The sequence below is a fragment of the Sorex araneus genome, chromosome 2 (assembly GCF_027595985.1).
Source record: "Sorex araneus isolate mSorAra2 chromosome 2, mSorAra2.pri, whole genome shotgun sequence".
NCBI classification, from domain to species: Eukaryota; Metazoa; Chordata; class Mammalia; order Eulipotyphla; family Soricidae; genus Sorex; species Sorex araneus.
Genome location: NC_073303.1, coordinates 366,471,133 through 366,485,898, shown reverse-complemented (window position 1 = coordinate 366,485,898; position 14,766 = coordinate 366,471,133). Strand labels below are relative to the sequence as shown.

Below are 14,766 nucleotides of genomic sequence, written 5' to 3'. Positions count from 1 at the left end.
CTCCCCTCACACATACTTGATTTTTATGCAGACGCCAGTCACACTAGGTTAGGTCTGTTCAAAAGGCTCAGGAGGATTAGGACTGGACACAGCTTTCCCAAGAGACAGAAACGCCCCCCCCCCAAGGCAGTGACCACGCACTGCAAAGATGAAGAGTGTCAGGATTTTTAACACCAGACCCGTGACTTGTGCTCACCTGCGAGCCCATCATCCTGTGCTCCCCGGGGACAGTCGCCAGCCTGCAAAGGGCTCCACGTCACGGCGCAGCGGGACGCGGCGTGGGAAGCAATGCACTGTGATTCCGCTGAGAAAGCGACTTCACTGCCCGCGCTACGTTTAATCCACCACGTTTGATATTTTTCTACGATCACTGAGAGGGAACAATCAATGCCAGGCGAGGCCAAAGGAAATCTGGACTTTTGACCCTCCTTACGGAAAAAGAGTATATGCGAGGGCACTTGCCGGGCCATGGAAAAGATGCTCAGAGAACAGTGCTCCCCGTAAGCACTCAGAACTCTTGCCTGTGAAATACAGAGCAGCAGGTTGAGGGCAGATTAAGACTCACTGTCCTGTCCAGGGACAAATGGACAGTCGCCTGAGCAGGCCACCCCGTCTTCGGGCTCTGCGCCCCCGCCACGCCACGGGGCCTGCACACCTGCCTCCCGCCGGGCGCAGCGTTCACGGTCCTGCAGGCCCGGCCCCCAGCAGGCTCCGCCGCACTCCCTGCCACGGCTTCTCCACGAGCAGCGTCAGCGCCAGCCCCGCGGTGACGGTGAGCGAGCAGTGTCCCAGGAAGAGGTAGAGCTGGGGGGAGAAGGGCCAGGGCGGGCGCGGCCTCACTCCACGGGCCGGTGCGTGTGCGGACCAAGGGTCCCAAGGAAATCAGTCAAATGCTCGGGCTGGCTGAAGCCCCCCGCCCCCCCTCAAATAAAGGGAACAGCCACGAGGCCTAGGGAGCCGGCAGCGGCAGAGGTGCCAACACAGCTCAGAGGGTGGGCTGTGACCAGGCTGACCCCCTGGGGTTGCAGGAGGTGCCAACACAGCTCGGAGGGCGGGCTGTGACCAGGCTGACCCCCTGGGGTTGCAGGAGGTGCCAACACAGCTCAGAGGGCGGGCTGTGACCAGGCTGACCCCCTGGGGTTGCAGGAGGTGCCAACACAGCTCGGAGGGCGGGCTGTGACCAGGCTGACCCCCTGGGGTTGCAGGAGGTGCCAACACAGCTCGGAGGGCGGGCTGTGACCAGGCTGACCCCCTGGGGTTGCGACGATGAAGGGGGAGCAGGGGCGGGGGGCGGGGAGCTCACCATGTTGGTGTCTGTGTAGTGAAGGGGCGTTTCCTGGAGCCCGTTGTAGAGGATGATGAGGACGGGGTGCACCAAGTAGCAGGCATAGCTGATGTCGGCCAGGAAGTGCCAGAGGCGGCAGGAGAGCAGCCGGTTCACCAGACCTGAGGACAGCGGGCGTCACGAGGGGCCGTGAAAGACGCCCCACCAGGCTTCGCGAGGGTCCCAGCTCCCACACCCGGATACTCGCTCCCAGACCGGGGTCCCAAGCTCACACACCTGGTCCCAGGATCCTTAGGAGTCGGCCAGCCACACGGGGTTAGGGCCACCCCCACCCCAGCCTGGTCCCCGCTCACACTCCTGAGTACTTGCTCCCAGCTCCCACCCCTGGTCCTGCCGGGCCTGGGGCCCCTGCGCCACAGCCAGGGACGGGTGATGTCGCCGCCCGCTCCTCCTCTCTGGCTGAAGCCTTTGCCTTTGAACCCCCTCCCTGGTCCTGCTCAGCACACGTAGGCAGCGCCTTGGCACGCCCCCCAGCACGGTCCCCTACTAGCCCCCTTGCCACCGTGAGTGAGCCATCCCTCTCTGGCCCAGACTCTGAGCTGAGATGCATCTGTCCGTCTGGAATCCCAGGGGGGAGGTGTCTTTGTGGGCGCAGGGAAGGTCAGGAGCTCCAGGGGAAATCATTCATACAGTCAGGGGCGCCCGGAACCCCACGCCAGGTGTCGTCAGGAGTTAGGAATGGAGAGGCGTGGGGCTGTGGGGCAGTGGGGCAGAGAGGGTGGAGCCAAGGCCCAGGGGATGGAACAGCTTCCCCCAGAGCTTCCAGCAGGAAGCAACCCGGCTGGCACCCACGGTTTGAGTGTTTGAGTGTCGAGTCTCCAGAACCAGGGGAGACACCGTTTCTGCTGCGGGTTTTAGGTCATAGAAAAGAGGGAGTGGGGTTGGGCAGAGGAGGAGCATGAACAAGAAAAGCAGGAGGGGGAGAAAAAGAATGGAGCAGGGGAAAGGGGAGGGGGAGGAGGGGAGGGAGGGAGAGGGAGGAGGAAGATCAGGAGAAACAGGGGAGGGGGCAGAGGAGTAGGAGAAGGAAGAGAAGGGGCAGGAGCAGAAGGAACAAGAGGCAGGAGGAGCAGGAGGAGGGAAAGAGGAGGAGCTGGAGGGAGGAAGGAAGAGAAAGAGGAGGAGGAGGAGGAGGAAGAAGGAGGAAGGAGAGAGGGAAAGAGGAAGAGAAGGAGGAAGGAAGGGAAGGAAGAAGAGAAGGAGCAGGAGGAGGCAGAGGAGGAGGAAGGAGAGGGGGAGAGGGAAGGAGGAAGAGCAGGAGGAAGGAAGGGAAGGAAGAAGAGAAGGAGCAGGAGGAGGAAAAGGAGGAAGGAGAGGGAAAGAGGAAGAGCAGGAGGGAGAAAGGGAAGAAAGAAGAGGGGGAGAGGGAAAGAGGAAGAGCAGGAGGGAGGAAGGAAAAGAAGAAGAGAAGGAGCAGGAGGAGGAAGGAGGGGGGAGAGGGAAGGAGGAAGAGAGGAGGAAGGCAGGGAAGAAAGAAGAGAAGGAGCAGGAGGAGGAAGAGGAGGAGGAAGGAGAGGGGGAGAGGGAAGGAGGCAGAGAAGAGGAAGGCAGGGAAGGAAGGAGGAGGCAGAGGGGGAGCAGGGGAGGAGGGCGAGCAGGAGGAGGGCAGGGAGCGTGTGGAGTCTCTGGCTCCTGTGCAGAGCCTGGGTCCTGGGCTCTGTCCCGTGTCCCTGTTGGCTCAGTTGTGCAGGACAAGCTCCTTGGGGCCACACTGCTCCTTCGCCCACCGAGAGCTGTCAACCCGCCTGACACACACACGCGTTCCAGCTCAGGCTCCTCCTGCTCCCTCCGCCGCCCCCCTGCTGGACTCCTCCCTCTCCTGCTCCTGGGACACCATCTCCAGCCGCCTCCTGTCACAGCTGCCACTGCCTCTGCTGTCCTTCTCCTCCCCGAACAGTCCCCAGGCCACTTGCCGTTGTCTGGAATCATGCAGCAGATCGCGCCTGGGGCACTGGGAATAGCGTCCAGCATCTTGCCCCCCCTTCCCCCCCTCTGTCCCCCTCCAGACCGCCCAGCCTGGACGTCTCTTCCTGCCCGCCGAAGTCAGTGCTGTAGCGCCCCCTGCCGGCTGCCCGCCGAGCCCTGCCTTACTGTCCCCCGAAGGTGGACCCTTGAGTTTTGTATGCAGAATTAGCATGCAGATCCCCCAGAGCTTATGAAGTTCTAGCTGTTTATTTAACAGCTTTAAGAAGCTAGTTTGGGGGCCAGAGAGAGAAATACAGAGCTTGCTTTGCACACAGCTGAGCTGGGTTCAATCCCCGGCACCACATACGGCCCCCTGAGCCCCGCCTGGAATGATTCCTGAGCACAGAGCCAAGAGTAAGCCCTGAGCATACGCAGGTGTGGGCCCAAAACAAAACAAAAAAACAAAATAAGAAAGGAAGGTAGTCTGGGATCCTCCAATGCCTACTAACCCAGGCCTCGCAGTGGGTTATTAGTCACTGGACCCTCCCCAGTGCCCGTGGATGCTGTCTGTCGCCCCCGCTGGTCTCTTGCTCGTTCCGTCTCTCAAGTCCACCACTGTCCTCGCTGCAACTGTTTTCTGTCACTGGGGCTCCGTGGCTGCCTCATGTGGCCTCTAATCCCCTCCAACCCTGTGGTTCTCTGGCTGCTAAGGTTTCCCTTCGTCTGTCTGCCCTGCTGTCTTCCTCCCTCCGCCCAAACAGGTGAGTGCTCAGAGGAAGCCGCCAGCCTGGTCTTCCCTTTTATCAGTTTGCTGTGTCCACCCGTTAGGCATGTCCACCATCTCTCTGTGCTTGGCTACCCCTCACGTCGGTGAGATTTAAAAGATTGTCTTGACAAGTTTGGCGTCCCCACCCTCCACTCCACTGCCAAGACAACTGTGTTTGTCTACGGCTGAAATTGTACCCGGAAGGGATTTACTTAGCACACCTCTGGATCTGTTTGCTTTGGCTGTTGAACATGGAGCACAAATATGGTAACTGGAGACGGGAATGTATTATTTCTGTCTTCTGCAGAGCCCAAACCCAAACTCCATCCCAAATCCACATCTCGGGTCCCAGCAGTTCTTGCCAGCACCTCCAAATCTCACTGGCTTCCTCTTGTGACGATGCAAGTGACTGCATGGAAGCATCCCACCCAAGGAATCCAAGACAAACTCCCGAAGAGCCTTCATTTAATCGCATCTTCAAGGGCCCACGGAAGGCCCAGGGTTGTTTTGGGGGGGTCATTATTCAGTCATCTAGCATTTTCTGGTCTCTCCATTCCCCTCAGCCCACTGTGCTCTCTGGCAGGGGATGGATTTGATTTTTTTTTCTCTTGTCCTGATCCAGAACAGGACTTGCTACAGAGCAAGTGCTCAATCGTTATTTTATGAAACCGACTGAATAAACAGAGATAGCTCATAGACAGAAGATGCCTTTGTCCCCTAGTGAATGCCCAAATGACAAGAGGAGCCAAGAATTACTGTGAAACAAACAAATCTGGGATAAATTGAGTCCTGAAGATCCCGTTCCATGCAGGTATCGGTCCTTGTTCTCTGCATGGGCTAGGGCCGGCTCCAGCCAGCCGTGGCCTTATTAATGTGCTTCTTTCATGCCTTATTGACTTTATAGTTATTATATCCATTTGTTTGGGGCTTACAGATAGATGTGCTAGAAACATAAAAATGTGGACCTAGGTTTAGCTTTGTTTATGTCTGGAACTCAAATAACCTAGACCAACATTACGGATCCAAAGGATTCTTTTCCCTTCGGATGGAGCCGACACAATATTGAAGTTTGGAACTCACTGAAGAAATGACACAGAGAGAAGGTGATCTTGGAATGCCCCAAACTCCAACTTTAAAGAGCCCGGACCAGGGTGGTCAGTTCCTGCCATGACTAAAGGGGGAGGAAGGGGTGATTGGAGATCCTGCGGCATCCAGTGTCTCAGTGAAACACTTCTTCCAATGCTCTTCTCTAGAATCGGTCATCTGGTCTACCCATAGCCCCTAACAGTGGCATCTCTCCCATTATCTCTACACACACACACACACACACACACACACACACACACACACACATCAGTCTGATGTCTCAAGCATGGTGTTGGAGATACAAACTAGAGCAACACCTCCCTCCCACCATGATGGGCTGCTGACCCATGATGCATTGCTCAGGAGGGAACCCAAGGGCCTGGTCTCACCTGGATGGACAGATGCCATCTGAGGAGAGAGATGGCACTGCCATGCTAATGCTGCAGACGTGTGTGGTCCTCTCCTTGACCTGACCCAGCCCTCTTAACCCATGGCATCCAGAAGTTTCCGGATCCAGAGACATCGCCTGAGGCCCAGGCTGAGAGCCCTGGTGTAGATGCCCTGGGCTGACACGGGGCCATTAGCTCTCACCACTGCCCAGAGCTCAGAGTCAGAGGGAGGAAGTGGGTTGGGATGTGGTCATGTCACCCAAACATTGGCCCTGAGATGCTGATACCTCCTCAGAGGACGTGCAGCTTTCCTTCTGCGGCCTGTGAGGGGAAGTGGAGGGGGCAGAGTCCCAGAAATGAGGGTCCTGGGCCTCAGCATGGTGTGAGGTTCACATTCAAGCACCACCCCGTGCCTGAGGGGCCCCGTCTGGCCTCACCGCCTGCACAGGGCACCCCGAGACACGGCTCATTCGCTCCGCCTCAAGGTGTGGTCCGCTCGGCTGGGCAGCGTGTTCTCTCCCTTCCAAGCTGGGGTGCCGTCCACCCTCTCCCCCGAAGCCCTCTGCCTCCTGTCCTCCCACACCCTGAAAGCGGGTCTCCACAGAAACCCTGACCCCAGCTGGTAGCTCGCCGAGGGGGAGCTTGGGGTTGTTCAGTCCCTGCTGTCGGAAGAAGGGACCGAGGCCCAGGGAGGGCGAGTCAGAACTCCAGCCCTACGCCCTGGTGCTTTTCCCCTCACTCCGCGCCTGCCTTCTCTTCCGGCTGCCAGCCTGGCCTCCCAGGGGGCCATCAACTCCTCCTGCAAAATGTGCATCTGTGCAGGACCCAAGACAGTGCAAGGCCCCCGCCCGTGGGCGTCAAAGTCCACAGCTCTCGACGGTCTGCGCTCCAGCAAGCGGAAGGCTCCCGGGGGGTGAGCGGGAGAGGAGCCCGGCCCCCCTCCTGCCCGTCCCGGCCCCCTCCGCTTCCCCACCTACCTCCGTAGCCTTGCTGACAAGCAAACAGCACCCAGCCCACAGCCGCTGCCCACAGGGTCCGGTGTGTGGCCTGGTACAGGGCGGTGACCGCTGGGGTGGTCGCTGAGGAGTCATCTGCCACGTAAGCGGGTGCGACAACAGCAAACAGCACGGACAGCGAGCACATCCAGCCCAGCGCGGCCTGCGCCTGTGGAGAAGAAAGGGGGTTCAGAGGCCCCGGGGCTGCTCCTGACACCCCACACCCCTCTGTGTGACGTCACCGTCACTTGGCGGTCTGTCGGCCTCAACCAGTGCCTAAGGGTAACACACCCCCCAAAGAAATTCAATTAAACTTCTTTTTTTTATTAAAAAGAGAGAGATGGGTTGGGGCCGGAGCGATAGCACAGTGGGTAGGGCGTTTGCCTTGCACGCGGCCGACCCGGGTTCGATCCCCGGCATCCCATATGGTCCCCCAAGCACTGCCAGGAGTAGTTCCTGAGTGCAAAGCCAGGAGTAACCCCTGAGCATCGCTGGGTGTGACCCAAAAAGCAAAAAAGTTAAAAAAAAAAAAAAAGAGAGAGATGGGGCTGGAGCGATAGCACAGCGGGGAGGGCATTTGCCTTGCATGCGGCCAACCCTGGTTCTATTCCCAGCATCCCATATGGTCCCCCGAGCACCGCCAGGAGTAATTCCTGAGTGCATGAGCCGGGAGTAACCCCTGTGCAACGCTGGAGGTGACCCCCCCAAAAAAAAAAAGAGAGAGATGATTTAGGAGGCGGGTTCCAGCCAGTTGGTGGAGCAAGCTCTGTTTACAGAGGGGGGCCCTGTCTCACTTCCCTCCCCTGTCTGCGCCAAATACATACTGACTGACGTGACCCCTTGCTCTGTCTGCGCCAAATACATACTGACTGACGTGACCCCTTGCTCATTACATGCTAATGGTACGTGTGACTCAGAAGCATATGTGTCACTCTTAGACACGTGTGCAGATTTAGCACTGCCCCAATCGTGCTACTCATTCCCAAGCTCTTATACTCTTGGGGGGTGGGGTTGGGGGGCGCACACAGGTGAAGCTCAAATCAGGATTATTCCTGACTCTGCTCAGGAGGTGCCGCTGACGGTCCTCAGGGAGCACTCTGGGCAAGACCAGGGGACCACACGGAGTGCCAGGATGGAGTCAGTAGATCTGTGCAGAGAACGTGCCTGAACCCTGTACTGTGTCTCTGTCTCCCCCCATCCATATCCCTGCCCTCGGCCAGCTCACTCCTTCCAACCTCGTGCCCCCAGCACGTGGGTCTCCCGTGACACTCCCGCATCTCAGTGAGGACTGTCTGCCCTTCATCCCCTACTGCCCTCTGTCTTCTCTTGACCGCTTCCTTGGACACAGAGACCCAAGGTTCTCCGAGGCGCCAGCCCTGCACGTGCTCCTTTGCCAGGTAATGACTGTTGGTGCCGCACCTGGAATGGTAACTCATCTCCTGCCAGATCCTTCCCTTCAGGAAGACAAGAACGACGGAGGAGCGGGAAGGCTGCCCGATCCCCAGCACCCTCCACGGTCCCAGAGCCCTGCCACGAGCAAGCCCCGAGCACCGCCAAGGGTGGCACTAGAATAACAAATAACGGAAGACAAAGAACCGAGGTCCTTGGTTGGAACATTGTGGACCCAAAATTGGTCAGTCTCGTTCCGGCCCGAGTCCCAGGGCTCCTCTGAGATCAGGACCGACCATGTGAAGTGGGTGTGGGGCGGCCTGACAGCCACTCTGAGGACCTGACGGGGAGCCTGTCTCCGAGTAGGGACCCTGGTGACCCCTGGTACCCTGAGATTGAAGGGCAAGCAGCGGCCACGGGGGGCCGCCCCGACTTGGCCTGCCCAAGTCTGTTCTCTGAAGGCCCTATCATATTTTCAGCACTAAGAAGCATCACACAGGGACAGTACAGCAGGAAAGGTGTTTGCCTTGCATGCAACAGACCTGGGTTCGATCTTCAGCACCCCGTGTGGTCCCCCAAGCCCCACCAGGAGTGATCTCTGAGCATAGAGCCAGGAGTAAGCCCTGAGCTGATGGTGTGACAAAAGAAAGAAGGAAAGGAAGGAAGGGAGGAAGCGAGGGAGGAAGGAAGGGAGGAAAGGAGGGGGGGGAAGGAAAGGAGGAAGGAAGAAGGAAGGAGGGAAGGAAGGAAGGAGGAAGGGAAGGAAGGAAGGAAGGAAGGAAGGAAGGAAGGAAGGAAGGAAGGAAGGAAGGAAGGAAGGAAGGAAGGAAGGAAGGGAGGAGGGAGGGAGGGAGGGAGGGAGGGAGGGAGGGAGGGAGGGAGGGAGGGAGGGAGGGAGGGAGGGAGAAAGGAAGGGAAGAAGGGAGGGAGGGAGGGAGGGAGGGAGAAAGGAAGGGAAGAAGGGAGGAAGGGAGGAAGGGAGGGAGGGAGGGAGGGAGGGAGGGAGGGAGGGAGGGAGGGAGGGAGGGAGGGAGGAAGGGAGGAAGGGAGGGAGGGAGGGAGGGAGGGAAGATGATGCTGGAGCAGAACGGACGAGCCGTCTGAGTCCTGCCTGCAGCAGGGGTGTGGTGTTGGGGGGTCTGACCTCGCTGCAGGTGAGTGAGGGCCTCACCTTGGTCCTGACGGTCGCCGGCGGGCTTTGGTGCATGGACAGGCTCAGGAAGAGGCCGAGGAGGAAGGGGCCGCAGCGGCAGTAGGGCTTGGTGTAGTACTCCAGGAAGTACAGCACAGACACGTCCTCACTGGGGACAAGGACAGGCGTGTGGAGCCCCGCCAACACAGGGCAGGGCGATGGTCTGAGCTCGGACGGTCCCTGGTGATGTCCGGGAAACGGGGCTACCCGGAGCTCCTTTCCCAAGAGATCCAGCTCCCAACACCCTTGCCACTTTTGCTGGCTCACATCCGCCCGACATGTTCCTCTCCCCGCACCGGGACCTGAGACCCTCTGGGCCCCTCTCCCCGCCCCGGGAGCTGAGACCCTCTGGGCTCCTGCCCTGAATGCTCTGGGGCGGGTTTGGGGGCGTGTTGGCGGGGCTCCGCACTCTCCCCTCAGGAGCGGTTCTCTACAGGAAGCGGAAGCTCTAAGGGAACCGGGTTCCCTGGGATACCCCCAAGGCTCAGCTCCAGCTGTGTGAACAGTGTGGCTGCAGACCCGGGGGAAACGTTCCTCAGGGGGTGCCGAGAGAAGGTACCCCACCCATCCCTGCACTACACGGTTCCCCGAGCATCACCAGAGCCCCCCAGCACCAGCAAGTCCCTGCAGTACGCAGGGCCCGAGCAACACTGCACCCTTGGGCCAGCACTGAGCCCGGGGACTCGCAGTGAGAAGCCGGGCTGGAAGGGCCCCAATAGAGGCCCCTGGTGGCTCTCGGGAGTGAGACTGTCACCGGGTCACCCAGAGGCCCCTGAGCTGATGGGCAGGATCTGACAGTCCCCTGGGCAAAGGCCTGAAGAGTTATCCCTCTCCCCTTCCCTCCTCCCTCCACCCTTCTCCTCCCTCCCTCCTCACCTCAACCCTTCTCTCTTCCTCCTCACCTACTTCCTTCCTTCCTCCCTTCCCTCCCTCCCTCCTTCCTTCCTTCCTTCCTTCCTTCCTTCCTTCCTTCCTTCCTTCCTTCCTTCCTTCCTTCCTCCCTTCCTTTCTTCCTTCCTTCCTTCCTTCCTTCCTCCCTTCCTTCCTTTCTTCCTTATGTTCTTCTTTCCTCCCTCCATCTCTCCTTCCCTCCTTCACTCACCCCCTTCCTTCCTTCCTCCTTTCTTCCTTCCTTCCTTCTCCCCCCTTTTCCTTCCTCCCTCCTTCCCTCCCTCCCTCCCTCCCTCCCTTCCTTCCTTCCTTCCTTCCTTCCTTCCTTCCTTCCTTCCTTCATTCATTCCTCCCTTCCTTCCTTTCTTCCTTATGTTCTTCTTTCCTCCCTCCATCTCTCCTTCCCTCCTTCACTCACCCCTTCCTTCCTTCCTCCTTTCTTCCTTCCTTCCTTCTCCCCCCTTTTCCTTCCTCCCTCCTTCCCTCCCTCCCTCCCTCCCTCCCTCCCTCCCTTCCTTCCTTCCTTCCTTCATTCCTCCCTTTCTTCCTTTCTTCCTTATGTTCTTCTTTCCTCCCTCCATCTCTCCTTCCCTCACCCCTTCCTTCCTTCCTCCTTTCTTCCTTCCTTCTCCCCCCCTTTTCCTTCCTCCCTCCCTCCCTTTCTCCCTCCCTCCCTCCCTCCCTCCCTTCCTTCCTTCCTTCTTTCCTTCCTTCCTTCCTTCCTTCCTTCCTTCCTTCCTTCCTTCCTTCCTTCCTTCCTTCCTTCCTTCCTTCCTTCCTTCCTTCCATCCCTCCTGCCTTCCTTCTCTCCGTCCTTCCTTCCCCTCACAGGTATATGCAGTTGACTCGCGAGCCGGGCGCTGCTCTGAGCTGTCCTATGGCAAAGAGGGCTCTGAGAAAGTGACCTTGGAATGGGCACCAGGAGGAAGGGAGGAGCAGGTGCTGCCCCAAACTCAGTCCTGAAGGAAAAGCACTGTAGGGCAGGGAACGGCCCATGCCAAGACCAGAGGAGGCACGGCTGGGCGTGACGGGTCGGGAGGTTGAGCTCATTCGGTGGGGGACGCTGTTTCTTCCCAGGGCTCTCTGGCTGGCGCTGTGCATGCAGGAGACCCCCCCCCCACCCTCCCCACCTGCCTTTTACCCCACTCTCCCAGCGGCTGCTTGCAGGATCTGCATAGAGCCACACGGGGGCGCTGCTCTCCTCCGAGAAGTGAGGGGCCCTGTGCCTTGGTGGGGGAACCGCGCCCTCCACAGCCTTCAGAAAGGATGCAGAGTCCGGGAACAAACCCCTCGGCCTTCCGCCCAGAGCCCAGCACCCCGCCCAGCTTTTCCTAGCCACAGTGCAGGCAGCCGGCACGCAGGGGTCCTGCGGGTGGGTGGTGCGGGTATTCCCGGCGGGTGGAGGTGGCGGGTACCTCGCCTCCGACGGATCTGCCACGGGCAGGCGGTGAAGCAGCGTGAGCAGAGCAGTGGCGGTGAAGGACGCCAGCATCAGCAGGGTCGCCACGACCACCAGGAGGCGTCTGCTTCTGCCAAGAGAGGGAGGTGGACCGTGCAGGCCAGCCAGGGCTAGTGGCCTGGGGCTCCGACGGGCTTCCTGCCGCCGCCGCCGGCCTAGGCACACGTCTGTGGCTGTGCGGCCTCCGGCACGACCTTGGGCTGCAGCTCCTGTGTCTGGAGCAGCCTCCGGCCGCCTCCCTCTGAGGCTCCCGCCAGGGCCAGAGCGAGGGCGGAGGCAGCTCCCCTCGCCACACGGGCCCCAGCACCGTGACCCCCATACGAAACAAAGCCCGGAGCCAGAAAGACAGGACGGGGTTAAGATGGCGGCTCTGCATGTGACCGACCTGGGTTCGATCTGGCACTGCGTATGGTCCCCTGAGCACTCCCAGGCGTGAGCCCTGAGCACAGCTGGGTCTGCTCCCCCCCGCCCCTCCCGGCAAGGGGGACCATGCTTGTCCCTTCTTGTCGCCTAACGAAGCACTACATTGACAGCAGTGGTTGTTGACTTAGGAGAGAAAGAGCTGGGGAGAGGAGCAGGCGGGAGCGTGAAGCCACATTGCAGGCATGGAGGTAAGGCCAGACGGGGTCCGGGCACACCCCCAAGGCGCAGGGAGACCGCGTAGACGGGGACGCAGGGCGCAGCAGAGGTCGGGGACGGAGAGATTCAGGTACTCCTGAGGGGCCTGCTGCCGGGGGCACGAGCCCCTCGACCAGGTGTGTAAACCCCCTAACCAGGTGTGCAAATCCCCCAACCAGGTGTGCAAGCCCCCCAACCAGGTGTGCAAACCCCACAACCAGGTGTGCAAACCACCCAACCAGGTGTGCAAACCCCTCAACAGGTGTGTGAGCCCCTCAACCAGGTGTGCAAGCCCCTCACCAGCTGTGCAAACCCCCAACCAGGTATGCAAACCCCTCAACCAGCTGTGCGAGCCCCTCAGCCAGGTGTGCAAGCCCCTCACCAGCTGTGCAAACCCCCAACCAGGTATGCAAACCCCTCAACCAGCTGTGCGAGCCCCTCAGCCAGGTGTGCAAGCCCCTCACCAGCTGTGCAAACCCCCAACCAGGTATGCAAACCCCTCAACCAGCTGTGCGAGCCCCTCAGCCAGGTGTGCAAGCCCCTCACCAGCTGTGCAAACCCCCAACCAGGTATGCAAACCCCTCAACCAGCTGTGCGAGCCCCTCAGCCAGGTGTGCAAGCCCCTCACCAGCTGTGCAAACCCCCAACCAGGTATGCAAACCCCTCAACCAGCTGTGCGAGCCCCTCAGCCAGGTGTGCAAGCCCCTCGCCAGCTGTGCAAACCCCCAACCAGGTATGCAAACCCCTCAACCAGCTGTGCGAGCCCCTCAGCCAGGTGTGCAAGCCCCTCACCAGCTGTGCAAACCCTCAACCAGGTATGCAAACCCCTCAACCAGCTGTGCGAGCCCCTCAGCCAGGTGTGCAAGCCCCTCACCAGCTGTGCAAACCCCCAACCAGGTATGCAAACCCCTCAACCAGGTGTGCAAGCCCCTCACCAGCTGTGCAAGCCCCTCACCAGCTGTGCAAGCCCCTCAACCAGCTGTGCAAGCCCCTCAACCATGTGTCTGAGCCCCTCAACCAGGTGTGCGAGCCCCTCAACCATGTGTCTGAGCCCCTCAACCAGGTGTGCAAGCCCCTCAACCAGCTGTGCAAGCCCCTCAACCATGTGTCTGAGCCCCTCAACCAGGTGTGCGAGCCCCTCAACCATGTGTCTGAGCCCCTCAACCAGGTGTGCAAACCCCTCGACCAAGTGTGCAAGCCCCTCAACCAGCTGTGTGAGCCCCTCAACCAGCTGTGCGAGCCCCTCGGCCAGTTGCGCGAGCCCCTCGGCCAGGAGTGCGAGCAGTGCCGGGCAGCCGAGGGGCCCACTGACAAAAGCAGCATGTTGAGGATGGCTATTGAGGTGACATTTGCAATCATGAAAAAATCAGAAATAATCTAGAGGCCTCAAAAATGACCTATTGGGTCCTCAGCCTGGAAAGCGTGCGGGTCAGGGCAGGCACGGCAAGGAGTGTCGGGACAGGGCAGCTGGACAGAGAGGCCAAGCCCAGCACTGCTGGACACCCAGCTTCACAGCAGACAGCGGGCGTCGAGGGGAAGCTGAGGGCAAGCCGGACACTCGGTGTTCCAATGGGGGTCATGTCCCTCCCACCAGGACCCTAACACCGAACCGGGGCATCCTGCGAGTCAGGGGAGAGGCCCTGTCCCAGGGACTCACTCACTTTCCGTGGACAGAGACCAGGACCGGGGCCAGGAGGTGGAGCTGGAGGTCATTGGCCAGGTACCACGTCCAGCCGTTGCACTGCAGAGAAAGGGTGGGGGGAGCTGTCGGCTCTGTGGGTCTCACGTGCTGCTGGGGGCCACCCCCCCAGAAGGCAGCAGGCGGTGGGGACGCTCACCCCGGGAAGAGAAAGGGATTCCAGTCACAGGATCCCTGACACGCCCTGTGTCCCCCGATCCTGGCCACGGTCACCAGCCACTGGCCAGTGGTGGCTATTGGCTGACCTGGACCTCAGGCACGTTTTCTCTCTGGTTTGGAAAACTACAGTGGCCGCTGTCTGGGTACAGTGGGTTGGGGTTCAGTCTGTGTCGCCTGAATGCCGTGGACAGCTGTGCCTGTCCCAAGGGTTCCCCTCTCTGTGGTCAGCCACAGTCAGCCATGGGCTACAGTATCAGTCCCCTGCAGTGCTCGGGGGGAGACCAGATTATAGTGGCCCATTATCCTGGCTTCATTGTCGTGTGCGTGACCGCTGTTCGTCTCTCATGAGCCTGTGCTAATTATAAAGCACTGGGCTGGAGCCACAGCCCAGCGGGGAGGGCGTTTGCCTGGCACGCAGCCGGTCCGGGTTCGATCCCCCTCAACCAGGTGTCTGAGCCCCTCAACCAGACAGCCCAGAGGGTTCCCTGAGCACTGCTAGGAGTGAGCCCTGAGTGTCCAGATAAGAGTGAGCCCTGGGAATGGCCAGGTGTGGCCCAAAACCAAAACAACAAAATTATGATTATTGTAATGGGATGGGGGGATGTTTGGGGGCACACCCAGTGCTGCTCAGGGATGACTCCTAGCTCTGTGCTTAGGGATCACTCCTGGAGGCACTCAGGGGACCCTATAATGGTGCTGTGGGCTTTCTGTGGAGTGAGGGCCATGCCTTCCATAGGCTAGGAAGTGTGAGGGGCTTGTGGGCTGCGTCCAGGCCAAGCACCCCAAGAATGGACCCCTCTGCCTGTGCACCCCAGCTCTCCCGCTCCGAGTTTCCCCAGGAATCTGGGTGGTGCAGCCCCCCGCCCCCCGGCC

The 14,766-nt window shown here is 60.0% G+C and overlaps 1 protein-coding gene across 1 annotated transcript in view; it reads right to left on the bottom strand.

Moving 5' to 3' along the window:
• Positions 1-559: 559 nt before the first annotated feature.
• The window catches only part of LOC101548454 (O-acyltransferase like protein-like), a 47,566-nt gene continuing 33,359 nt past the window's right edge, over positions 560-14,766 (bottom strand). The window contains exons 11-16 of the mRNA XM_055124860.1: positions 13,697-13,776; positions 11,374-11,487; positions 9,047-9,176; positions 6,469-6,655; positions 1,304-1,446; positions 560-804 (exon numbers count right to left, since the gene is read on the bottom strand). Of these exons, the coding sequence (XP_054980835.1) occupies positions 679-804; positions 1,304-1,446; positions 6,469-6,655; positions 9,047-9,176; positions 11,374-11,487; positions 13,697-13,776 (780 nt within the window). The 3' untranslated portion in view covers positions 560-678. The remainder of the gene's footprint in view (positions 805-1,303; positions 1,447-6,468; positions 6,656-9,046; positions 9,177-11,373; positions 11,488-13,696; positions 13,777-14,766) is intronic.